Raw genomic sequence first — 26,824 nt, forward strand, 5'->3', positions numbered from 1 at the left:
ATGAGACTAGGTGGATGCACCTCACACGGTGTCTGGAATATGAAAGGTGTTTGACAATTGGTGGCAGCTCTAGTAGTCTCATTCCTGCTGAGGGTAAGGCCAGAGTGGTATTTGACTTGAGGTTCCCAGTGCCCAGCACGATACACCTCCTGATCACAACTGCTGCCATCTATGACCCAGGCCCTGCTCTGGGCTGGTGGAATGAATGACGGAGCTAAGGGATCATTCCTGCTCCCTCTGCCTCTTTTTTTCAGCCTCTGAGCCCCGAATGTAACTGCATCTGATCTGTCGCTAGCCCCGCTTCCCCCACTGAGGCCACAGCTGCAGGACAGAGTCCACCCTTCCACCCTGATTGCTCCTTCCTGGAGGGGGAGAAGGAGGGGGGCACACCCCAGGGTGTGGCCTGGGAAAGGCTGGAGCCTGTGGACGCATTGTCCCCTTCCCAGATGTGCGCATTTGGTGGGCTCTGAGCAACAAGAGATGTGGCCAAGTGGCTCCCATGGGTGCAGAAAAGATGTTCATGCATCTTAAGGGGAATGGTGGAGGGGGGCTCCCTGGGACTCCATCCCAGCCCCATCCTCCCTCAGGCCCACTAGAGGAGGCAGGTCCTGGCTCAGAGGGCTGTGGGGAAACCTGCAGCAGGTCCGTGGCCAGGGTAGATGGGGCTGTACAGCTCTGGGTCTGGCCCCCATGGGCTTTCAGAGAAAGAGCAGGACTAAAGGAAAGAGACCCACTCGTACATGGTAACCTCTCCCCTGACCCTGTGCCTTGGGCTTGGGCTGCTGGGCAGAGACATGACCCTTCCCAACTAGGGTGGGTCACGCCCAGGTATTTCACTTTTTAATATTTGGCATCTTTTCCCCAATCCCAGGCTGTGGGGATAGGGAGGTAGCCTGGGGCTGGACAGGGGAGGACTGTAGAGACGGCCTTAGGTGACCCCACAGATGCTTCTCCTGGGGTGGGGCTGGGAATTCCCAGCTGCTTCTGGCCCCTTCCCAGCCAAACCCCACCTCTCTCTTCCCTGCCTCCCTGTACTGATCCCCAAAGAGCCAGCTATGACACCCCCTGTCTGCCCCCGGTCCTGGCCTCCCCTCCTCACCCCAGCTGACTCATCCCTCCTTGTTTGGTGTTTCCAGTTTTCAAATAGTTGGGAACTGGGATCATGCCTCTTCTTGGATCCCTCGCTGGGCTGGATGCTCTGAAATTCTGGCCTCATAAATCCTGGCCTCCGTGGCCTCTGTCCCTTAACGGCTCTTCTCCCTCTCCTGCCGTTTGCCTGCCGTTTGCCTCCCTGTGACCCTTCAGCCAGAAGAACCGAGACCTCAGAGTTTCCTGAGGACAGACCAATCTCTTCTGTCCCCTGGGACCTCCAGGGTCTCCTCCCCAATGACCTCAGTCACCCAGATCATCAGCCAGCGCTCAGTGAGCGCTCACACCTTCTAATTAAAGCTGCCACCCTCTCTTAGCCAAGCCCCACACAGGGCTGTCTCCGGGCATTATCACATGTAATCCTCACAGCAGTCTTTTGACGTTGGCATTATTATCTCCATTTTGCAGAAGGGGAAATGAGGCACAGAGACAGGGTATGGCTGGCCCAAGTCATCCGTTCAGTACGTGGCACAACTGGGAGTAGAGCCCAGGTTGTCTGACTCCAGACTTGTCATCCCTTCCTGAATGGGTCCAGCCTGCTGGAGGAAGAGAGAGGTCAATCTGGGAGGGCTGGCCTGGTCAGGACAGGCTGCCTGGAGGAGGTGGGCTGGGCCAGCCTTGGGAGAGGGTACGGCGAGCTGCATATCTGCCACGTGGGCTTATCCAGCTTCTACTTCTCAGACTTGGGTGCCTTTTGCCCCTTGGCCTCTAGCTCAGTTTGTGATAACATGCCCCAAGGAAATGGATTTGGCTTTCCCTGGGATTGAGACCGTTGGGAACCTGGACCCTTCTCAGTCAAGTCCCAAGCTCCCTTCAGGGCCTGTAGGTTTTGCCCTGTTTAGAGTTCAGTGGATTTTTGCTGAGTGAGGCCTGCTCTGAGCCAGCCCTGGGCCCATCTCAATAGTGGCCCAGCTGGGAGCAGAATCTATATGTAAGTCCCAAACTGTCATTTGAACATCTTCGTATGGTGGAAGAATCAAGAATCCATGCATCCATTAATTTATTCACTCATTCATTGCCTGAGGACCTACTGTGTACCAATGTACTAATGTTTTGTCTGCATTATCAGCTTCCCTGTGTAGTTGGGATTATGCCCCCATTTCCCAGGTGCAAAACAGCTCAGAGAAGACAGTGACTTGCCCAAGATCACACAGCCAAATGCAGAGGAAAGTGGGAGCTGAATCCAGCTCTGTCGGTCCACCTGGAAGAAATTAGCACCATGGTCGCTACTTTCCAGAAGCTCTGGGTCTTTTGGGAGAGGTAGAACTCACGAACCATAATTACGCAGCACAACTCACAGTCTAAACAATAGTGGATTGTCAGGGAAGGAAAAGATCAGTTTGGCATGAATTATCTGGAAAGACTTTCTGGAGGAAGTCGGGCTTAAAGAGTAAGGAGGATGTGGCTGGTGAAAGGAGAAAGGCATCCGGGGCAGGGGTCCAGAAGTTGTCCCCATCGCCCCTAGGTTTACATTGTTAAGTGTGTGAGCAGGAAGGCCCTGGCCTGCTGCTTGAGTCATTAACACTGGGAAAGAATGGAAGGAAGTCACCAAGATAGCTGAGGTGACATGCATTCCAGTCCCCTACCCTATAATTGGTCAGACTAGGAGGCAAAGGTCAATGCCTGGGCCTCCTCTTGGTTGCCAGCCACTGACCCTCTTCCCTGGACTTCACTTTTCCTACCCGTAAAATGGGCTCCTTTCTCACTCTTTGCCCACTTGCCAAGTCAGAGGAAAGGGACACTGAGTTACTGGAGTAAACTGCCAGCTTGCCCTCAAGGGTTGGTGGAGCCACCATGCAGAGCCCACCGTCTTACCAATCTCATGTCTTCCTTCAGTGATGCCACCAGCCCACAAGTGCCAGGCCCCAGGCTAGGGAAATAGATGAAGGAGAAGCCTCCCCTGCTCCCTTAAGACCTCCCTGAAGCCTCACCTGTCCTCCTATGTGGACCTGGGGTCACTCCTGCAGTGGTCCACCCGTGGAGGTTCGCCTCAGCTAACATCCAGGGGCCCTGGAATGTTTGTTTAGCAAGTGAGTGCTAGACTAGAAGTCATTCTCCTCCTGGCCCTACCAGAGTGATCCTGGGCAAGTCATTTAACTTCTCGGATCATAATTTTCCCCAGAGGCGAAATGAGACCGTTCATTCAGTCATTCAGCCAACATTTATGGAGCGCCAGCTATATACCCAGCCTTGTATTAGGTATAAACCCCAAGTATGGGTTGAAGGAGCTTCTAGTCTGATGGGGCGACAAGCTGGGTGGTGGACTCCTCAGTAAAAGGGGAGGTCATTCGACAGAAGGAGGCTGCATTCAAGAAAGGGTATCTAAGAGCTTGAGAGCACCTTCCTAGGGCCACGGGACCTCTGGGAGATATCTGGGGTCTTTGTGACTCTGTCTCAGCCCCGTTAGGGAGAGCGCTCCCCTGGGCTAGGGCAGATTGGAGAGCAGGCCGTTTTGCTGTGAGTCTCAGATGAGCTCATGGATGTGAAAAATAGCGAGGCTTACTTATCCCAGGTCTGGTTATTTTACTTGAGGAGAAATGGAAGCTGCCAGCAGCTCAGGTTTGGGGCTCTGCAGCATTGAGTGACTTAAACAAGAGAAGTAGGGCTGAAGCCCCTGCACCCCAGTTTCCTTCCTTTTCTCTCTCCCTGCTCTCATGGGGAGCTCCAGGGAGGCAGAGATCAGCTCAAGCCTGGATTTAATTTGAAGCAATGGGAGGAAAGGGTTAAGTCCTCCTGGTTTCCCACCTCCTGGGTGGGAGGAGGTAGGGAGGGGACAGGGACAGGGATGGCTGGGGCAGGAATGTGTGATAAGATCAAAGCTTCCAGCCTGCCTGGGCCTCACCTAGGTTTCACCTGAGCAATCGAAGGGAATTCTCTAAGTGACCTCCTGGGGGAGGGGTTTGCAGGTCCCACCCTCCACCCTTCAGCACTCTGAGAGGCCCCACCCACCTCACGCAGGCCTCAGGTCCCCTCCAGGAAGGGTGGAAGCCCCAGGGGCCACCTTTACTTGGCATGTCCAGATTTGGGGGGCACCCTGCCTACCATCCCCACCCCTACTAACTCGCTCACCCCTTGAGTTTTTGGCCAGGGCTCAGATGCTCCTTTATGTGGCCTGTTAGCCTCCCATCAGTTAATTTTGCTCTAGTTAATTCTACAGATTATGCTTTGGGACAGTGTCATGGGCGGGAGGCACAGGCCTGAGTCCTGTCCTAGCTCTGTTACTTATTGCTGTGTGACCATGGGCTGGTGACTTAACCTCTCTAAGCTTCATCTATTAGCTGGAAATGATAATACCATCTTTGCAGGGCTTTGATGAAGATTAGATCACGTAAATCACCTCCAGCCAGAACAGGCAGTTGATAAATAACAGGAGCTATTATTTTGTGATTTTCGCTTCCCCTCTTCAAGACTGTCCCTGGTACTTGGTCCTGGGTAAATGCTGGGGCTAGGTTTTGTTCTGCCTCCCCCTGCCCCTTAAGGGGACCCTAGTGTCCATTCTCTTGTCCAACACTCTTCACTTATGAATCTTCATAATTTGGGGAGGGGAGCAGGGCAGGGAAGGTTGTGAGTGAAGAAGGCCCAGATGCTCCTAAGTGCCCTCCAGGCACCTGCTGGGCCACCTGCCCTAGTGATAACAGATTAGGCCTTCCTGGTCTAAGTCGCCCCTTCCCCTGAACTAGGGGCCTCAGAATCCCAGTGGCTGGCTGGGAAAGTGGCCCTAGAATACCCTAGGTGGGAAGGGGCCCCTGGGGTGGGATGCTGTGAGCTGGTTAATGATTACTCTGTGTGTTGAGAGCAGAGGAGGGGGAGGCCCACTCTCCCAGCTCCTTAACCACTGGTTGCACTTGAGGTATGTGGGCACTTGGGTGTTCCCTACTTTAATATGGCAGCCCTGCTCTGGGGCACGTGGGGCGGGGGGAGCAGGGAGTAGGGGCCTGGAATCACAGATTGACCGGCAGCCTGTGCCCTTGGAGTCCTAGGGTGAAAAGTCTGGGTGAAATGTGAGCTAGGGTATAATAGGCCCCTGTGGTTTGGCGCCAGCCATGTGAGCAGACCCTACAGTGATACACCAGCTGAGCAAGCCCCTTCTAGCAGCAAAAAAACCCTTTGCTCCTCCTTTCCTGGGCTCAGACCCTGCAGAGGTGTCCCAGTCACAAGGTAGTAGGTAGTTAGGGCTTTGAGGCAGGTGGGTTTGGGTTCCAGTCCTACCTCTGCCAGTTCAGGGCTGGGGGACCCTGGGCAAGTCACTGCACTTTTTTGAGCATCCATTTCCTTATCTGAAACAAGAGAATACTAATCCCTGCTTTGCAGGTGTCCGTAAGCCAAGGTGTGGGAAGTACTTAGCTCATAATGAGTACCTGGGGAATGGTGGCAATTATTGCTAGTATAGTTTTTGTTATTAGGCGAAAGTGAAAGTTGAATCCTAGTCTTGGGCAACGTTGGCCCCGTGGGATTAGCTGGAGGATTTGCGGGGAGAAGGCATGGGGCGGTCCCAGGAACATGTATGAGAGGGTATCTCTGAGAGGGCTGGAAGGATGGGGAGAAGGGGGCTTCGGCGTTGGCCCACCTTCGTCCTCCCAGCCCTCCTTCCTCCCTGGGCTGGGTCCTGAGGCTGGTGCTGGCCAAGAGTGGAGGAGGAGGGAGAATTGTTTATTTTGATAACATTAGGGCATTTTCCCCCACTGGCAGCTGCTATTTTGAGAGCCCTGGAGAGCAGGGGCTATGGTTAAATTAGGTAATGTTGCTCCAGAAGGAATGTGTGAAGCAGTCAGGCTGAGGCTGCAGGGAGAGGACAGTTGGTTCCCTCCACATAAAATTAAACTGCAACTTGGAAAAGAGCAGCTTGGGGCGCTTTATAAGGCGGTGGAGGGGGAGGCTGCTGGAAGCTGCCACTGGGGGAGTGGAGGTGATAGTCCAGGGCCTCTCTTGAGGGGAGCCTGGGCTTGTGCCCAAAGGCCTGGTTGGCCCAGCAGGGGCCTGAGAGGGCACTGAGGGGCAGGGCTGGTGTGTCCTCAGCTCCAGGCCTCTGGCTGCCACTGAGGTGGGTGGGGCTTGGGGTGGTGTGATGCATGCCGAGGATGGATCTGCAGACTTGGCCTTGAATCCTGCTTCTGCCTTGAGTCCTAGCCTTCTGTGCTTGAGCAAGTCACTCAGCCTCACTGGACTCAGTATTACCAGAGGTGACATAATGGTTCCAATGCCCTAGGGATGTTTCCTAGGGATTAAATCTCTAGAAGAAAACGTACAGCTAACTTTTACTGAAGGCTGCTGTGTGCAAGGTGCTGTTCTAGTCCCTTTTTGTCCTCATAACCCAAAGGGTGATCCATGCACCAGCAGCTTGGGCCTTACCTGGGAACTTGTTATAAATGCAGAGTCTCAGGCCCCACCCAAACCTACTGAATTCGAATCTGTATGCCAACAAGATCCTAAGATCCCGGTGATTCACGTGCATGTTAAAGATGGAGAAGCTCCACTTTACGTGCGTTGTCTCATTGTATCTTGAAAACCACCCCTGTGATGTAGGAATTACTATCATTTGACAATTGTGAAAACAGGGGCCTGGAGAGATGGCCAACATAGAAACCCCAGCAATGTTGTCTCTCTCCAGTTCTGCTCCTCCTTCCCCTCTTTTGGTCTGGGCTGGAGTTGGGGAGAAGAATAGAGTGTCCTAGCCCCTGGCAGGACTGGAGAAGGTCAAGGGTATCCCCTGCCTTTGAGACTTAATCAGACTCTGTTCCCTCCATTCACCCATGGGATCAGCACAGCTGAGCCTGAGCCATCTCCCCAAAGTCATTCCATACTTCACATCCTTGGAGAAAGTGGGGGCAGGAAAAGGGTTCCCTACTGGTGTGCTTGTGGTATGCACAGTGGCCACTGCCTGGCAGGTCAGAGGGAGACAGGGGAGTCAGAGCAGCGGCTCCCCTGGGCTTAGTTAGGGCCACCCCTCCTATCACCAGTACTTTGGGGATTGAGTCAATCGAACAGCAAATACTACATGCCCAGCCCTGGGAAGGTATCCTAAATGTCCCCCAATTCTGTAGACTTTTCTTTATACAGGAAAAAAAAAGTTACTATAGTTTATTTAGTACGTGCCATGTGCCACATGCTGTGCTAAACACCTGACTTGCATTATCTTTCTTATCTGTTTAATTTCACAGTCAGTTTCCTTCTCTATAAAATAGGGAGAGTGATAGTAATACCTGTCTCATAGGGTTATGAGGAAGATAATATTTGTCAAGTGTCTGGCACGTAGTGTTGGTTAAGTAAATATAATAGGTACAAACAATCTCTCAACAAGGTGGGCACTATCATTGCCCCCATTTTACAGATGTATAAATTGAAGTCCTGAGTAGGGAGGGGACTTGCCTGTCAGGATCACAGGAGATTAGGGCAGAGCCATAAGAAATTGAGTCCTCAAACTTCTAAGCCACTATTTATAATTCAATTCAATTTAGCAAATATTTGGTTATTATGCACTTGCTACTGCTTGGCATTGAGAAATGTCCAAATGTTTTATATATATATATATATATACACACACACACATTATATATATATATATATATATGTATATATATATATATACACATATATATATATATATGTATGTATTTTCATAATATATATAAGTATGATGGGAAAAAAACTCAACCTGATATTTGTCCCCAAGGAGCTTTGATTTCAACAGGAGAGGAGAGACATTTACTCAAGTGGCTATAATTAAGACCAAATCTCTAGTCCTCTAAGAGGTAGAAATTAAGTCCTATGGATGTGTGGGGGAGAAAGATGTCTTTGTGGGGGGTCCAGGAAGAGTTCAGAGTGGAGGTGGTAGTTAAGCCAGACCTTGAAGGATGGATGAGTAGATTGACTGGGAGGCATAGGAACAGCATTCTGGGAGGAGGGAAAAGCATACATAAAGGCCTGGAGGCAGGAAAATGTGTCCTGTGGGAGAGTCATCCAGTTCTCACGGCCTCGAGGGGCTGCTTGGGGTCTGGAGTGATGAGGTGGGGAAGGCAAAGCGGATCATTATTGTCACTGAAGATTCCCAGTGTTCTCAAAGACTTGGCTTCTCCACCAGATGGTATTATTCCATCATCATCCTGCCTTTTTTTCATGTCAAGAAATCAAAGACTTTTATAAATGGCCCGTCTGGTCAACGTGTGATAACCGGTGGAGCTGACAGAATTCAGGCCAAAACAAGAGACTTGACGTCTTGATTAACTGGGCCGCCTTATCGCCCGTGCATGTACCATTTCCGTTAGTCTTTTCCAGTATTGACAATAACCCTGGGTGGGGAGCACAATGGAGCGGCCAGGCCTGGGTTCTGGTTTTGTCTGTGCCATTCACCAGCTGTGTGGCTTTGGGCAAGCCTCAATATCCTGCTTTGTCAAATGGAGATAGCTCTACCTTCAGACTTGGGTTAAGGATTGGTGATGGTATAACCTTGCCCTGTCTGAGGGGATGGCTGCCCTTGGTGACCGCCAGCCACACGTGACTGTTTAAAGTTAAGATTTCACTAAATAAAATCAAACTTTCTCAGTTGCACTAACTACATTTCAGGTGCTCAGTAGCCACAGGGGGGCTGGTGGCTATCTTACTGGACGATGTAGATACGGAACATTTCCATCACCGCGGAAAGTTCTGTTCGCTAGCACATGTGCATTCAGTAAGGAGTAGCTGTGGTCATTGTTACTGGATCCTTGTCCCACTTTGGAAGCCGCAGTCTCTGGAGGCCTGAGAGACCCCTGGGCCTTGATGGAGGCAGACAGGATTGCCCCTCTTGCCACACTGTTCCACGCCTGCTTTCCCTTTGGCGCTGGGGAGGTCTCACTCTCCCCTTCCCTGACTCCACACCTAGTACTAAGAAGTCCATGACTTGGCTCCATCCAGCCCACCCTTCCTGCTTTCATTTCCCACCCACTCCCTTCAGTCTGCCTCTGCTTAGCTCCCCGTTCAGCTGCTGGCATCTGGAATCTCCACGTCCAGCCTTGGAGATTCCCACTGCCCATTCCTGGGTTTGGGGGAGGAGGCCTCCCCTGGCAGTCCCCAGCTCCCAGCAGAGGTGCTGGCTGCCTGGGCCCCTCTCGGCAGGGTGGAGATGATGGTTTGTTGTGACGGGGGCAGTGGGAAGCCTGCCCGCTCTAACGCGCCTGTATCTGGGCGCCAAGCATGCTGTTTGCACTTGGCTGGGCCTCAGGGTCTGGCCTGATGCCCGCGAGGCCCAGCCTGCTTTGGCACCCCTGGTTACAAAGGCTGATCATGGGCTCTGCCTGGCCAGGAACACCAGGAGCTATTTATGGGCTGGGTCCTGGGTCCCCGGGGTGAGGGGCATGGCTGACACCTGGAGCTAGAGTGCAGGACAGATTCCTGGCTGTGGCTGGGCCCTGGGTGCTGAGTGGGGACAGGGTCCAGGCAGGCGTAGGCAGGGTGCAAACTCTCAGGGGCCAGGCAGGAGGTTGCCCTGGGCAGTTCAGGTTGGTCTGGTCTGTATGTGGCATTCACACCTATCAGGGGAGGAGCTTTGGGTCTGAGGTGCCAGAGAATCTCAAGGTCACCTCGCGGCATCATACTCTCCCCTCCCCTTCTGGCCCCTCATCAGCTGGGGCGTGGACGAACAGGCATCACTACTGGTCCATGAGTGCTAAGGACATGGAGGCCCAGCAATGAGATATAACCTGTCCGAGATCACACAGCCAGTCTGGAGGAATCAGGCCTCTGACTGAACATCTTGCATACTTTTCTCCTGTTCCGTCCCTCCCCATGGGAGCTCTGAGGACAAGAGCCCCTAGACTTTTTGCTGAGAAGAGGGTTGGAATTCTGGTTCTGCTACTTGCTCCTTCTATGATCTTGGCAAGCCTCTGAACGGGGATAATTATACCTCACTCTCAGGGCAGTTAGGGTTAGATAACTGGCCTCCTGGCTGTTTCCAGAACATTCCAAGGATACTCCTGCCTTGGGGCCTTTGCAGTTGCTGTTCCCTGTGCTTAGAGAGCTCTTCTATGAATGCACCAGCTTCCTTCACATTTCTGTGCCACCTTCCCTGATCAGCCTGTATAAAGTAGCAACCTCCACCCAGCCACTCCCTGTCCCCCTCACCCTATTTTATCTTTCTTTGTAGCACTGTCACCATTTAACAAGAACTGGTTTATGATCCAGCTGGTTCCAAGTAAAGTAGTATGTGCTCACGTAACAGTTCTTGGTTATCTTCTCTTCTCCTTTCTGACACTTCCTGGTACCTAATGGTCACTGTTTATTGGGCACTTCTGTGTGCAGGCCCTGTGCTAAATGACTCACAGCTGAGCTCCATGCATGTCACAGGGTGCCCATCACTGCCTTGTCACTTCCGTATCAGAGATGAGGGGTGGGAGGTGCTGCAGTGACTTACCCAAAGCCTCCCAACTGGCAAGTGGCAGAGCCAGGCCTCCAGCCTGGTTAATCCTACCCCAGAGCTTAACGTGATGCTGCCCCTACGTTGAGTTAACAAGAGTTTACCCAAGTTTCATCCAAACTTGAGGCTCAGATTCCACGTTTAACAAGATTGAATGGAACAGATTTAGGGTGGCTCTCAATAATCTGGGGGTCTCCCTTCCAGCCCTCTCTTCTCCTCCTGTGATTGGTCAGTTATAATCTCTCCCACCATCCCAGAACGGCAGGTGCCCTTTGGCTGAGAGATCAAGCCAAGGCCCCTGGGGTCGGGTCTGGAGCAGAGGGTGGGCCAGGTCCTGGCTGTCCCTGGGCTGTTGGGGGCAGGTGCACAGGATGTTCCCTAGGGTAGCAGACATTCCTGGTCGGAGGCGGCAGGCAGCAGAAGATTTATCATTTCCGGTAACCCGGTAACCCGAGTCCCTGGGAGGTGAATTCTCCCTGCCAAGGACACGCACCCCTTGCTTGCCAGCCCTTTCTGACATTTCCGATGCAGGGCCTGTCTGCCTGGGGCTTGAGGTGGGCTGAAGGGACCCGTTCTCAATCCCAGAGGTTGAGACTGGGGTCTCAGGCCTTAATCAGCCCATCACAAAGACCCAGCCTAATGGCACCCTCCCAGAGTCCTCATCTGTGCAGCCCAGATCCCAGCCTTGGGGAGAGATAGGAAGGAGGGGCACCGTGGGAGGCAGAGGACCCTGTGTTAGGAGCCAGGAGACTCCTATTTCCTCTGTCAATAACTTGCTGGGAGACTTCTTCCACTTCTTCATCTGCCACATCTTCTCCAAGTACCCAGCACTGCTCCGGGAACTTGCCATACATAATCCAGCTTATCCTTGTAACAGTGCTGGGGTGGGGAGGTACATTAAAATGAAGCTCCAAGAGGTAGCATCACCCAGGGCGAATGGAATGTGAACACAGCCTCTCCAACACTGGTTGGGCCTTCTTGATATCCTTACTTGCCCTCTCTGGTCCTTGGTTTCCCCTTCTGATAAGTGAGGGTGTCGGGCTAGGTGATCCCTTCCAGCCCTGACAGCCCAGGACCCAGCAATCTGTTGGAGCCTTTTGTAGGTAGGTTTCTCTTGAGCCCTACCTAGCCTGTGAGGGGGCAGAATAGGAATTATTCTCCCCAGGGGTCTCTTGACGTGTAAGGTCTTGGATGAGTAGGGGTGGGAGGGGAAAAAAGGCAAGAAATGACTCTTAAACCTGGTAAATGCCAGACAGTGGGTTAAGCTCTTGGGTCGTCCTGTTGAATCACAGCAGCCTTGTGAGGTGGCCATTTTTACTCCTGTTTCATGGCTGAGGCATCAGAGGCTCAGAGAGTTCTAGTGATTTGCCCAGGGCTGCACAGCTAGGAAGTTGCAAGGCTAGGGCATCCAGTCAGCTCTAAGTGGTGTGAGGTAGTGTGTGGCCAACACACATTTCCTAGGATAGCTTTGATTTTTGAATAAAATAATATAAGAATAGTCTTTCACCAAAACTGTGACCATATCCTAGTATTTGAACATCTCCCAGGCTGCCTCTGACACCTGGAAGTGGCCCAGGAATCCTTTGTTAAACTGTTCTCCATGTTTGCTTCGGAAAATATGGTCAGTGGTAATTACGGGTGTGCAAGAGTTCAGAGGAGCGAGAGCCGCGTGGGCTTGCAGACCGGAGGGATCGGCACTGAGCTGGGAGTGGAGCTGAGGAGCCAAGAGGGCCCTGGGGTGGGGCGGGGCAAGGCTGGGTTCATAGGCTCCAAGGAGGCTCCCTGAAGGGCCTGCAACCCTGGCCATTTGCCAGGAAAACCACAAGGCCTCTCCTAGGACCCCCTTCCTACCCAGCCCTGCCCATCCACCTCCCGCCAGGGTCCCTGGGGCAGCCCAGCCTCCAGGCGAGGCCTGTTCAGCCCGCAGACCTTTGCTCCAGCCCCTCCACGCTCACCCCAGACTTCCCCAGGAACTGGGGAAAGGGCTGTGGGGTGGGGCAGTGAGGCCCGTATCCTGGCCAGTGGGCCCAGTGGGGCCAGGCACCCTGGGATTTGAGCATTTGGCAGCATGAGGACTGAGATGACCCTAGTCAGCCTGCTTCCACCCGCCTCCTGCTGTGGGACCCTTGGCCCTGAGGCCCCTGCAGCTGTCAGCAGGGAAGGGTGACAGGGGAGGGCCAGAGGTGACCTCTCAGCCCGCCCCTTCTCCCCCTGCTTGGGCCAGGCCCAGAACTCTTACCAGCTGTTGTCAGCAGCTGCTCAGCTTTGTTAAAGAGCCAGTGCTGGGCACCCCCATCCTCTCCGGAACATCTCCCCACCATTCTTCATAGCTGCTGACCCTGGGGAGGGGTTGGGGTGAACATAGGGGACATGGTCTCATCCCTTAGTTCCTCTGATTTTACTAATGACACAAAGGAATAGGAATAAGTGCTCCTGTTTTTATAAAAGAGAAAACAGTTCCAGAGAGGCCAGTGACTTGCTTAAAGTCACACAGCTACTGAGTGGCTGAATTCAAGCTCCTGCTCCCAGCTCAGTGTTCACCCCACTGCCTTCTTTTGGAGTGTGTTTGTGCAGGATGACAGTGGCTTCTGGGTTCTTGGCTTTGACTCCCAGCTTGGCTGCTTAGTTTTAAGACCCCAAGCAAGTTCCTTAATCACCTGGAGAGGAATTCCCATTTTCTTGTAAAATAAAATAATAATAGTACCTACCTCTTGGGATTGTTGAGCAAATTAAATGAGATAAGCGATGTAAAGTGCTTAGCATAAGGCCTGGCATATTTCAAGGGCCCAAAATGAGATCTGGCAATATTACTACCAAAAAGTATTAGCCACCTGTGTACTCAGCTCTGTGGGTGGTTCTGTGGGGGTTACAGACACATTCCACAAATATTTGTATCAGTCAGTAAATATTTATTTGGCACCTACTGTGTGCCAGGTGCTAGAAAAAGAGCAGTGACAAAACAGACAAGATTTCCACCCCGCTTATGTTCTACCCCACATAGTGGCTGGGGAGACACAACTTTATTTTAACCACAGAAGCCTCTGAGTACATGTATATATTCTGGTACTTTCATCCACATTTTGTGAGAAAACTGGGGCTGAGAAGATCAGTGACAAAGCAGGGGCCAGGACCTAGCTCCTCTGAGGGTCTGAGGCAGTGGCCCTGAGGGCTTCCTGGAGGAGGAGGCACTTGTGCTGCATCCCTCAAGGCCTTAAGGCCTGGCAGGAGAGGTTGGGAGGCAGCCACAACAGTCTGAGCAGCAACAATTTCAGGAAGGTCTTGCCAAGGTCAGGCTTCTTGTTCCCCCAGGAATGAGGCCCAGCCAGGGCTTTAAATACCCTCCATGCAGCCCAGAATAGCCCCCATTGTCTTGACCTGCAGCTGAGGAGATCCAGGAGAATCCTGAGGGAGGCTGGTCCTGGAGGTGAGGAGCGGGAGGAGGTCTTCAAGCACTTCCCTATATGGTACGGCTGTTTCTGTGAAGCCTTTTCCATTTGGCTCCTGCAGGAAGGCCTGCCTTGCGGGAAGGGTGGAGCAGCTGCCTGGGCTCTGCGTGAGCAACGTGCAGCTGAGGGGGGAGCCTGGTGGGTGGGGGACTCCCAGAGACGGCCGTGTGCCCAAGAGAAGGTGCTCGTTTGTGCCCCAGGGATGTGTGTGCTTTGGCCCACTGGGCCCTCCACTGTGGGCGGGCCTAGCCAGGTCCCCTGCCCCGGGCCTCCTGGCACCAGTCACCTGCTCTGGCTATTTTGGGCATTGGCTGTGTTCAGGCATGGGGAGGGATGGGTAATCCTGCCCAGACCAAGGATGCTGGGGCACTCCCTGGGCCTCCATTCCAGCCTCCTGGATTTTTGATCACTGTAGCCTCTGCCCCTGACCTCAGCCTCAAAGGGTCACGGTCAGTGGACTCCAGCAGGATGCTGGCCCCTCTGGCAAGGGCAAAGAAGGGTGCCCGATAAACCTTTACCCTCAGGACACTCGTGCCGTCAGTATCAGGAATAGTTGTGCTTCTTCTAAGCAACCAGTTTGTTTTTACCTCCTGGGGAATCCAGGGACCGGTCAGGTTTCCTTCTTCCCATTGGCTACTGGAAAGCTTAGAACCCAATGCCTTGTCACTTTCCCAGACCCCCAGAATTGAGCACATGCGTTCTGCCGACCCACCTCACTCCATGCCGTATCTGTCTGCTGTACCCGAGTTTTTCTTATGCATCTTCAGTTAATTTTCTCTTGCTGGTATGTGTACATCTTTGTAAGCTGCTTTGAGTTTCTGGAACAGGGTAGTGGGAGAAGTATAAATAGGTAGATGATGATGACGGCGATGATGACGGTAACCCTTTGCTGGTCGGTTCTCTGAAGTTGTTCTGTATGGCTTGATTCTAACTTTGTAATTCCCTCCATGAGCCCTGCCCTCTGTGCTGGTGGGAGTCACAGCCCAGGATATTTTTTTTCATTTTTTTCATGTATTTTTATTGAAGTATAGTCAGTTTACAATGTTGTGTCAGATTCTGGTGTACAGCACAATACTTAAGTCATATAGGAACATACATATATTCGTTTTCATATTCTTTCTTACCATAAGTTACTACAAGAAATTGAATATAGTTCCCTGTGCTGTACAGTAGAAACTTGTTGTTTCCCAGAATTTTAGAATCCTAACATTTCAGGATTTCAGTCCTGAAATGGCAAAGCCAGAAGGAACCTTTGGGATCACTTAAGCTGAAAACCTTCAAACTTCTTATTAAGCAGTAAAACCCTTATTTCAATCAAAATACTAGTATTTTGATTAAATACTATTATATTTTGATAAATAACAGCAAACTCTTATAGAGCATTCATCATGTGCTAGGGCCATTTGTAGCATTTTACATTTTTATTTAATTTTCACAACAACCCTATGAGGTAGATACTATTAAATATAAATTGTCTTGCCCACTTTACAGATGTGGAAACAGAGGCACAGAGAGGTGAAGTGACTTGCTTACTGCTAACCAGGGACTGAACCAGGCATATTATGTAGAAGTTCAGAATATAAAATGGGAAAAGGTGGATTTGCTTTTATTGAAGCTAGTACTTGGGGGGAGAGGGCCCAAACTCTACCTATCCCCCCCAACCCCTTTTTACCCACTGTCTGAAGTGGCCCCTGAGGCTGCTGAGGACAGATTGGAAACCGGTGATCTAGGCCTACTGCATCATTTGACCAAGGGAGCCTGAGGTCCAGAGAGGGGACAGGACTTGCCCAAGACAGTGGGGTGAGGTGGAAGCTCATTGTCCATCCCTCATGACCCACCTGCTGCCTGGAGGACCACCAGACCCTCACTTAGCAATCCCCCATCCCCATCTCTGCACTCAGCATCAGAGCTTTCCATCCAACACTCAACTCCCTTTGTCTCCGGGCATAGGTACCCTGGGACCTTCTTCTTGGTCTTAGGATGCTAGGAGTGACCAGGCACTAGGCCTCTCTGTCCCGTCTGATGGAACTCATTTCCTAAGAAGGCAGCTGGTGGCCAGGGAGGGAAGGGGCAGCTTCTGTCTGGGTTTTCTCACCCCAGGAGAGAGCATACCCTCCTGCTGCCAGCTAGCTGGCACCTGGCCTGCTTTTCCCATCCGCACTTCATCTCATGGGACTTCAGTTGAGGGTTTTCTGTCTCAGGAGCCCACTTTGCAAAACCCCTGTGGTGGTGGCGGCTCATACCTTATATCTGAATCCTTACTTAGGGAGAGCTAGTTGGCCTCTAGCCGAGGGAAAGGTATGTTTGGGGTGGATGTTCCCCAAATGTATTGAACCCTAGTCCCATGAGGTCTGTAAGAAGTAAGGGTTCCAAATTAAGCAAGTTTGTGAAACACTAAATAGTTGTATCCCTCCCCTGTTTCCTCATCGTGGTGTTTAGGACATTTAGGATGGAAGGAACCAGCTCAGCTTTGTGTAACCAGCCTTTCCCAGAGCTGTTTGTACTACCCTCCCCCATACCTATTCCTGTCCAGAGTTACTGTGCCCTGGAATGGACGTTAGTCATGAGGAAAAGGGATGGGGGCACTTCAGAAGGAAGAGGCCCTTCCTCTTATTTCCAGCCCTGTTGCCGAAGGCCTGTCTTCAACCACGGACTCAGCCCTGCCTGCCCCTCCTCCCCTCCAGGAAGCAGATGAGGAAAACCCTGGGGACAGGGGGAGCTGGCCTTTTTGTCCGCAGCTGTTGGGCTGCCTTTCCAGCCTGTTTTTTTCCTGTTGCCAATGCCCATGGGAACAAGCAGGAATGGAGTCACCAAGGCCTGGCGATCCGGCTGCCTTGCGTAAGGCCCTGGAGCCGGGGCTGTGGGCCTGCTCGCCTGTGAGACCTCTGCCCATTCCCTGGGCTGCCGGCATGGGCAGCTTCTTGTCCCCCCAGAGATGGGCCTCTGAGCTGGAAGGCTCTAAGTGTCAGAGATGGCCTGAGGAGGGCTCCGATAGAACAGAGTTCACTGTTTGGAACCAGCGGTCTGGCTTCAAGTCTTGGCTGTTTGAACTCTGTAACCATGGGCAGGTCACCTTTCTGAGCCTCAGTCTCTTCATTTGTAAACCCCATTCATTCGTTAATTTAACAAATATTAATGAGCATCTATTGTACGCCAGGTACTTTTAGGTGCTGGGGATACAGCAGTGAGCAAAAGGGACAAAGTCCCTGCCTTTGTGGAGCTAATGTTCTAGTTGGGGAGACGTGATAAGCAGGTAAATATAGGGTACACTGTAGGTGGTGATATACTCTGAAGCAAGGGAAGGGAAGTGACAGCTAACTAATGGATTCTGGACCTGGAATATAGTCAGGGTGGGTCTCTCTAAAGGTGACATTTGAGCAGATATTAGAGGAAGAGGAGTGTGTATACCTGGGGGCAGTGTCCCAGGCAGGGGACAAAGCAAGTGCAAAGTCCCTGAGGTGGGAGAGAGCTTGGTGTGTTTGAGGACTATTGAGAGAAATGTGGCAGGGAGTGGGGAGAGCACGGTAGGAGATGAGGTGCAGAGGTGTGTACAGGTGTACTGTGTATGTAGGTGGATCACACAAGACCTGGTTGGCCATAATAAAGGCTTTCCCCCTAATCCTTTGGTGAGTCCAGCGCAGCAGAAAGGCCTAACCTAGTAGGTTCAGGAAGTGGTGGTTGTTGTTAGTGGTGTCTCATTTCATCAAACTCTCCCCTATCCTCCCAGAAGACTGGCACAGTGCTGGGGACTTCATTCATGAAATCTGTGGGTCATGACCCCAGAAGGCATGCGCACACCCCACCAAGTTGGTGTGGCCTTGAATGCCCACAGACACACCAGTGTTCCATGGCAGCAGGGCCACCGCCAGCCGGAGAATCTGAGGAGCGAGCCGGGCTGTGGGCTGGAGGCAGGCACGTGAACACCACGGGCTCTGTTGTCACCCACAGTGCTTGGCGGATAATGTTCAGCCCCCGGGGAATTTCTTGCTGGGCGGCCCAGCCCGGAAGCTGCTCCTGCTTGGCCACCCCCCATCCTTCCACTGGCCCCACCTGGCACCCGGTGGGGCAGGGACATTTCCCAGTAGCGATAGCTTCCTGCTTCCTCCCAGTTAGCAGGCAGCACAGGAAGCACCAGGAGAGGCCTGTACTTGGGGTATAGGAGCAGGAGGAGAGTGTGGGGACTCCGGGGGGACTGGGACGGGGAGAATTGGGCTCTGTGACTAGCACCATGACAACAGCACAGAAAGGGACACTGCTCTTTAAGTGGAAAAGCCCATTTAGGGCTGGTCTCCTTTGATCCTCTGCCACCACTCACTGCACCAGACTTCTTCCCATAGCTCCGCCCATGCCATGCACTCTCCCAGCTTCTTTCTGCCTGGTGCACACTCTCCCTTCTCCATCCTGCTTAGGTGACATCATTTTTAAACCTGGTTGAACCGTCCCTTCCCCAGGGAAACATTTCCAACCTCCTACCCGACCATGCAAAGCAGGGGGACCCTCCTCTGGGCTCTCCCAGTCCCCGTCCTTCCTCTGCAGAGCTCTCCTCTGCAGACTGTTGTCATCACTCAGTTTAATGGTGTGTCTCCCCTAGAAACACGGTGCTCCGTGTCCATCTGCCTTCTCACTTGATCCCCAGGGCCAGCCCCTAGTAGGTGCTCAATAAGTAGAGGTCAGTGTGACAGTGTTTTGGTTTGGTTTTGCTTTTGTTTTTTTGAGGGGGAGGTAATTAGGTTTATTTACTTATTGTTAGTATTTTTTATTTAATGGCGGTCCTGGGGATCAGACTGGACCTCGTGCATGCTAAACATGCTGTCTACCACTATACCCTCCTCCCTGAGGTCAGAGTGACTTGAATTGAAACTTATGGGGCAGGTCTATTTGATGATTTTTTTTTTTAACAGATGAGGAAACTAAGGCCACCCAGCTAGAAAGTGGCTGAGGTGGCCTGGAATCAGGGGTGCCCACCCTCTCTGCCCCACCGGCCACATCTCTCTGAGACTCAGGTGTAACGTGTTCTTGCTCGCCCACAGCAGTAACAGACCCTTTCCAGTGCTGCCCCAGCTGCGTTAGAGGGGACTTCAAGGCAGAGACCGGATCAGGTCCACCTGGGACAGGGCAGACAGATTCAGAGTTCTCTGGCCACACTTCCAGAAGCAGGTCACCCCTCAGTCTACTCGCCTTTCCCAGTAGCCCCAGGAAGGAGGCAAACAAAGCAGGGGGTTTTGCTCCCATTTTATCAGCTAGGAACCTGAGGCCTGGAGGGATCATCATTCCAAGGGCAAGGTGTCCTAGGATGGATTTCAGGGAGTGTGTGATTCTGTCCCCTCCTTCACTTGGGTTGAGGTATTATGGCCTCAATGTTATCCATGGGGATATGAAGCCCATTTTGATTATTCTGGCACATTCTAGCTGTGTGATCTTGGGCAAGTCTTTGCTTTCTCTTTCTGAGCTTTGCTTTCTTCTGACAAATGGGCTAATATCTACCCCAGCGTTGTTGGGCAGGTTCATTCATTCACCTTTACCAGTGAGCCAACAGATATTAATTGAGCACCTACTACATGCTGTCTGTTCTGAAGATGCAGCAATGATCAAAACACATACAAATCACTGCCCTCCTGGTGCTTTTGTGAGATGCCTGATATGGAAGCCTAGTGCATATAGTAAGGACTCACTACACTTTGCTAGAAGGGAAGGGTGTCAAGGGGCTTGTCCAAGGCCACATGGTAAGTTTGGTACAGAGCTGGGACTAGAGACCCCAGACACCAGCTTCTTGCTCCCTTGGCCTCTGTTGAAGGCTCTAACTGGGCCTCAGTGCTCCCATGGGGCCCTGGCTGGAATGCTGCCTTTCCGGGTTCCAGGCAGTAGTACTGGAGCTGACACAGGGCAGGGGTCAGAAGGAGAGGCCTGATGGCAGCTGTGCCTCTTGAGCTAGCACAGAGGCCCCACTTTCAAACTGGATTTCTGTTGTCTTAGCTGTGTGACCTTGGGCAGGTGACTTCACTTCTCTGAGCCTCTTTCCTTATCTGTAAAATGAGGGAGCCACTGGCCTCTCCTTATGAGGCTGTGGGTTTGCATAAGATAAGCCTTCTAGGGACCTTGTCTCAGAACCTGCACACAGTGACCCTCGGCCAGTCTCCTTATTTGGGAGGTCATTTTTCTTCCTGGCCACCTGGCTGGCAAAGGTCTTCCACCTTGGGAGCCCAAGTGTGGAAAGCTGGCAGGCCTCCCGAGTGGCACGGGCAGTGCAGGCATGCCAGAGGAGGCTGTGGCCACCACCTTTCCGGCCCGGCGCCCCTCTCAGCCTCCCAGGGGATTAAAGGCCTTTTGGCCTTTGTATTGGGCTCTCCCGCCCCTGGCAGTTTGCACAACAAAGTGCTGCCCAGACAGATTCCTTCCCCTTTGCCGTCTGCTGCCCGTGGACAGGGTACCCAGCGGCCTGGGGGTGGGGCATGGCACCTTAACCCTGTGTCTGGGGGCTGGGTTGAAACAGAGTCCGGGGAGCACTTGTTGTGGAGTTACCTGGGAGTCTGCATCATAGCAGAGTGGGAGGGGGATTTTGTCTGGGTTCTGGTCCCTCCCTGGGGATCTGGGGGCCTTGGGTCACAGCATCTGGCTCCTCTGCCGTGGACAGGGTGGAGGTGGGGGTGGACAGGGATGAGGCAGAGTCTGTGCTGGCAGGAGGCAGGTGGGCAGGCAGCAGCTCGTCTGTCCTCCACCCTCATGCTGTCTCTGGATTCTGATGGGGTGAGCTCACTCCAGCCCAGATGCCTGGAGCCTTGCCCTGGGCAGCTGCAGTGCTCAGACCTTCTTGCCCAGCTGGAGGGTTGTGGGGGGCTCAGCCCCAGGCCTGGACCATGGGGAGTAGGGGGGCGGGCTGGCGGCCCAAGAATGTCCATGGAGAAGCCCAAAGTCACCCAGGCCTCCCAGAGTCAACGTTAGAGCAGGCAGACAACTTGAGCCTTGGAACCAAGCTTTGTTGTCACCCCTAGCTAGGGCCTGGGCAGCAGAACCAGACCCCTTCCTTCATCCCAGACCTGAGCCTGACCCTAGGCCTGAGCCCACACCCCACACTCCTCACCTCTCATCCCCTCACCGCTACCCTGTATCCCCTGCATGATACTAATTCTAGAGCTTATTGGGCCCTGACTGTATACAAGGTGCCATGCTGAGTGTCTAACATGCTTAATGCCTTCACACAGATGACCCTCTCAAGCCTCAGTTTCCTCATCTGTAAAATGGAAATAATAGTATAAGTTCACTGTCCCTTAATCAAAACCCTTGGGATCAGATGTGTCTTGGAATTCACAAGTTTCCAGACTTCAGAAAGGTACCCTAGAGCACATGCCAGCTGTGATGTGACATCCTCAATAGAGTCTGGGGCAACACCCCATAATCAAACATATTAATATTGCTGCAGCAAAATGTATGAGTGTTCACTCCAAGTGGAGTGAAAAAGCTATTAATAGCTTCACGTCAATTTAGGTCAATTTAGGTCAGGACTTGGCACCAAATGAACTTCTATAAACTTATTTTAAAAAACCCTCGGTTTTCAGAGCTCTTTGGATTTCCCTTACTGCAGATGAGGGGTGGTGGCCCTGTGCTGTGAGGATTAATTGAGGCGGTCCACGCAGTGTTTAGAAAGTCCTCCATGGACGGTGACTGTTATTGTCATTTCTTCTCTGTGCCGCCACCTTCCTACACCTTTGATTTTAGTAGAAACTTCAGAAACTCTTATCTGAACACATAACCTCTGCAGGACCCACAACCCTCACTTAAAACTATATCTTCTATCTGTATCTGTACCTCCCCCTGCAACCCAAACCTCTGCCTTCTATATTCTTTTCTAATAGCTTGACCTTTCACCCCCACGCTTCTTCCCAGCCATGCTTGGCTCCCTCTGCATCCTCTGTAGGCCAGGACAGGAGGGTCCAGCTTCTGCCCCTTGTCCCCAAGGGCCTTTGCAAGACTTGGGCCTGGAGCTCCACATGCGTCCTCGTCCTCACCTATAACCTCACCTCAGGGAGTGGGTGCTTCCTAGAAGTCCTCGCCTGTTTCGTCCCCCTCGCCTGCCCTGCCTGTGTTCAGGGAGTGCTTGGCTGTGGTGGGGCACTCTGCCCATACCTCCACCCCAAACAATTGTTCCCAGCATTCTAGAATAGTCCTTGGCCTGTATGAGTCACTGCACCCCCCTTTCCCCCACCAGGAACCTGCAGGGTCTGGAAAATCCCCCTCTCTGCTTGACTCCTTCCTCTCTGACCCTCTGGACCTCTCCTTTCTGGCCCCACCATCCGGCTCCAACCCTTGCCTGAAGTACTGGGTTCCTCTGGGAGGAAGCAGGGCTCCCTTGCAGCTGGAGACAGGCTGGAGGGCAGGAAACCTGGGTTCTATTTCTGCCTTTGACCTTAGAGCCACTGACTGCCCTCCCTGAGACCTTAAGCACCCATCGCATGGTCCTAGGCCACTGCCAGCTCAGGCATCCCCTGGGTCATCCTGGGAGCTGGTCTGGTTGGAAGTGGGGACCAGCTAGCCCTGGGCTTCCTGGCCCTGCCCTCTGCTTAGGCCTCCTGGCCAGCTTGGAGGCCCAGCCCGAGCCCCACCACCTTTCCTGGGGAGCAGGGGGCTTGGGGTAGGGAGCTCAGAGGTCCTGGGTCAGTCCCGACTCTGCCAGCCAGTGAAGAGGGACCATTCACACCAGCTCATCCACCTCAGGGGGTCATTGTCAGGGTCAAATGACACAAAATGCTCTGTAAACTGTGAACTGCAGTGTGGTTGAGAGGCTTTGCGGGAGTGATTGTCACTGACCTCAGTCGGTTCCTCTCCCTCCTCAGCCTTGGTTATAGAGGCGGTGCGGCACGGTGGTAAGGGTAAGGGTAGATGTTGGAGCCAGACCACCGGGGTTCAAATCCCAGCTCTATCATGTGCTAGATCTTCAAACATTTCCGCATCTTCACAGTGGGGCTGCCCAGCACCGAACCTGGGTTAACACGTACAAAATTCTTAAAGGAGTGCCTGATGCATAGTAAGTGTTGAATAAATGTTAGTTCTTTTTCTTCCCTAAGTAGACCCTGGACTTTCCAGGTCTGAATCCAAGTTCCCTTTATGGTCAAGTCTCAGGCTCCTTTGGGCTCTTTCTGGAATCTTCTTTCCGGTCTGGCTTCATTTCCTCTCCCAGATGTAAAATACAGCTGCTAAAACCTTTTGATCTTCAGCTTTTCACAAACGAAGTCTCTGCTTTTGCTGACTTATCCCTTGCTGCAGGCCCTGATCTGACCCCAGAGCCTTGGGTCCTGGGGAGAGGGCTGCAACAAGGGCAGGCTGGCATGAGGAAGGACCCCTTCCCTGGGGTCCCTGGGATGGAGGGGCTTCGGTCCAGGCCCCAACATGCTCTGGATTCTACTCTCTCACTGCAGTTGTGTGTTCCTAGCATTTTTTCCAAGTTGAATCTCACTTTGCTATTTCCTGTCCATTCCCAAGCCCTGATGGCCTCTCCTTCCCTGGGAGAGGCTCTGGACCTTGCTTACCACCAAGATTTTCCTTTCCAGACAGCGGTCTGGTATCTAGGGGGTGCCAGGAGTCTCTGGGACCTAAGCATTGCTTGCATCAGGAGAAGGAGGGGCAGCAGTGACACATAGGGAGACCTCCCCTGATGAGGAGGATCTAAGCCTGCCCCTCTAACCTCCTTTGTCCAGTGTCAGTGCCCCTACACCAGCCTTAGCCTCACACTCCCCTTAGGTCAATCAGGACCTGCTCAGGACCCACTCCACATCCAGTGGGAACATTGCTCTCCACCCGTAGCTGGGGGAGGAGGGAACCCCGGGTAGGGAGCTGGTCTTGTGTTTCTTAACCAGTGAGTGTCAGAATCCCCTGAGCATGCACAACTTTAACCCTCCTGCCTGGGGTGAGGAGAGCCTGACTCAGTAGTTCTGAGAAGGAGCCCAGGAATATTTCTCACCAGTTCTGGAGATTCTCCAGCTTACTCCTGGATGCAAACCTCGTAGGCATGGCCTGCAAGTCCACTGGAGACCCAGGGCAGGAATGGGCACTTGTCCAGAGGGAGAGGGAGGGGAAAGAAGAAGGAACAGAAGGAGGGATTTGCCCGGGGATTGCAGAGGAATGGGTAGGAGCCCATAGCAGGGAATAAGACATGGGCTGTGCAGACCTTAAAACAAGGCTTTGTAGCACTGGAAACAGAAAGATGACCAAATGGCACCCAAGGGAGCTCCTAGCCTGGGAGGGAGATGCGTATAGACTGTGCTGAGGGCGGGTGGTACCTTCAAAGCAAGTCATCTTCAGGAAGCAGCTAGAATTAATAAGTGATGACATTTTTGTCCATTCATTCATTCAAGTGCTTATGGAACATGGGGTGCTAAGAAGGTTGAGATGAGTTCATCACAGTCCCTGCCCTCAAGATGCTCTCATTCTAGTGGAGGCACAGGCCACTGCAGTGTGAGTGAGCCCCAGAGAGCCCAGAACCCAGCCTGGAAAGGGCAAGGAGTCACGACAGTCTCCCAGAGGAGATTTTCCTTTTAGTCATCTTTATTGAGGCATAAATTACATACAATTAAACATACCTAATTTAAATGTACAATTCAGTAATGAGAATGAGACGTGTATACCCAGGGGACCATTAATCCAAGAGGTTTCCTCGTGCCCCTTCCGAGTCAGCCCTGCCCCACCCCTGGTCCCTGGCAACTACTGATCTTCCTTTCTTTGTAGATTAGGTACCCCCCACCCCCAGAGTCTTATATAAGTGGAATCATACAGTGTGGGGTCTTTGTGTCTGGCTTCTTTCACTCATCCCAATGGGTCTGAGATTCATCCACGTCTCCGGGCATGCGATTTGTTCCTTTTTACTACTGAGTAGCGAGAGGAGGTGATGTTTAGCTGAGTTTGGGGGGATGAATTGGAGTTAACCAGATAAACAAAAGGAGGAAGGGCATTCCAGCAGAGGGACCAGCGTGAGAAAAGGCCAGAGGCTCCGGGACATGGACTTGTGAAGTCAGGGCAGGACGGGGAGGGAGAGGCATTGGCTGTCTTTGGGTTTTTTCTTCTCCTTGGGGCCTCTCTCCTGCTGCCAGCACCTTGTCTAGCCAGTGAGGGCTGGGTTTGGTTTTCACGAGTGAGACTATTTCCTTCTGGCCAGGCGGGGCTCCCCAGATAGGGCTGAGGCCAGAGCAGGGCCTGAGACGCTCATGCCAAGCCATCTGGGGCTGGACATGCAAGTCCGTACTCTCTTGTGCTTGGGGACTCTGGGGTTCCCTTGGGCGCTGCAGGGTTTGTTTTCCTCTAAGTTATCTCATAAAACTCCTTTGAAAACATGTCAATCTTGTCTAAGGGCAAAGAGGCGTTCATGGCCCACATCCAGCCTAAGAGAGGCAGATGTTATGGCTGCTGGGGCCCTCCTGAGCCAGCCTGCAGGACATGGGGTCCCAGCAGCCCCTCCATGGGGCTTGTGCTGGGCTCAGCATCAGCCTGGGGTCACGTGGAGCTGACACCGTGCCTGTCCTGCCCCCATTCAGCCCAGCTGCTGGGCTCCACCCCCACCTCTGGGTGAACAGATCAGCCTGTCAGTGTGGCGGCAAGTGCCAGAGCCCATCTCCTACATGGCTGGGATGTGTTCCCTGTGGCCTGGAGTGCAGAGGCCAGACTGAGGCAGAAGGAGGTGGCCAAGACGGCTTAGGTGGGGTCGAGGGGGAGCTGCTGTTGAAGGCAACAGCTTCAGTTGACTCACCCTCAATTTCTGCTTCTGTTTCCCATCCATGCTGACCCTGGCCACCCAGTCACCTGCCCACAGCCCCCATCTTTGCTGGCCCTGGTCACCCTGTATCTGCCTGTGTCCCCTTGTCCACTAACTCATATCCTGGATATCACTTGACTTCTTCAAAGGAAGAAGATTCATCCCTTACCAAGGTGACTTTAATTTTATTGTCTGTTTATTTGAAGATTCATTCAGACTCAATGAATTTGCCAGGTTGGGCTCTGAGGCCTCCAGGGACTAATGGAATTTGGGGAAACTGAATCAAAAACAGTGATATAGCCCCAGCCTGACTCTCTTTGCCAAAACACATCTGATTTAACCACTGTGGGGCCTTGGGGTGAGACTCTGGGTCCCCCTGGAGGTGAGAAGAGAGGTCCCGGGCTTGGCAGGAGCTGGAGAGTGTGATGCAATCAGTTGTGTGGTCTCCCACAGGTGACCCATGGGCTGAGGGCGTACGATGGCTTGTCCCTGCCTGAGGATGCAGAGACGATCACAGCTGGCCGGGCTGGCTGGAGTTATTCAGACCTTTCTGATGATGAGGACTTCCTGGCTGACGAGGCCTCTGGAGGTGAGCAGAGGGTCCTAGTGGCTGGGAGTGGAGGGGATGAGGGACGGAGTTGGGGTTGTCCTTTAAGAGGCCCCAGGACACTTGCCCAAGGTGACACCTGAAGAGACGGGCTGAGAAGGGGGGGAGGGTATATAGCTCAGTGGTAGAGTGTATGCTTAGCATGCACAAGGCCCTGGGTCCAATCCCCAGCACCTCCATTAAAAAATAAATGAATAAGTAAACCTAATTACCTCCCCCCTGCTCAAACAAAACAAAACAAAAACAAAACAAACAAAAGAGATGGCTAAGAAAGATACAGAAGCAACCTCAGTGTGCATCAGCAGATGACTGGATTAAGAAGATGTGTGTATATATGTGTGTGTGTGTGTGGGTATATATATATATATAGATACACAGATGGGGTGTATATATATATGTATGTATATAGTGGAATACTACTCAGCTGTAAAAAAAAAAGAATGAAATTTTGCAGCTTGGAATAATGTGGATGGACTTAGAGAAGGTATTATGCTCAG

General features: G+C 52.5%; 1 protein-coding gene across 4 annotated transcripts in view; it reads left to right on the forward strand.

The window, feature by feature from the left end:
* The window catches only part of HSPG2 (heparan sulfate proteoglycan 2), a 98,005-nt gene that overhangs the window by 6,601 nt on the left and 64,580 nt on the right, over window positions 1–26,824 (forward strand). For all 4 annotated transcript variants that reach the window (XM_064493950.1, XM_064493951.1, XM_064493952.1 and 1 more), the window contains exon 2: window positions 26,174–26,309. In XM_064493950.1, the coding sequence (XP_064350020.1) occupies window positions 26,174–26,309 (136 nt within the window). The remainder of the gene's footprint in view (window positions 1–26,173; window positions 26,310–26,824) is intronic.

The sequence above is a fragment of the Camelus dromedarius genome, chromosome 14 (assembly GCF_036321535.1).
Source record: "Camelus dromedarius isolate mCamDro1 chromosome 14, mCamDro1.pat, whole genome shotgun sequence".
Lineage (NCBI taxonomy): Eukaryota > Metazoa > Chordata > Mammalia > Artiodactyla > Camelidae > Camelus > Camelus dromedarius.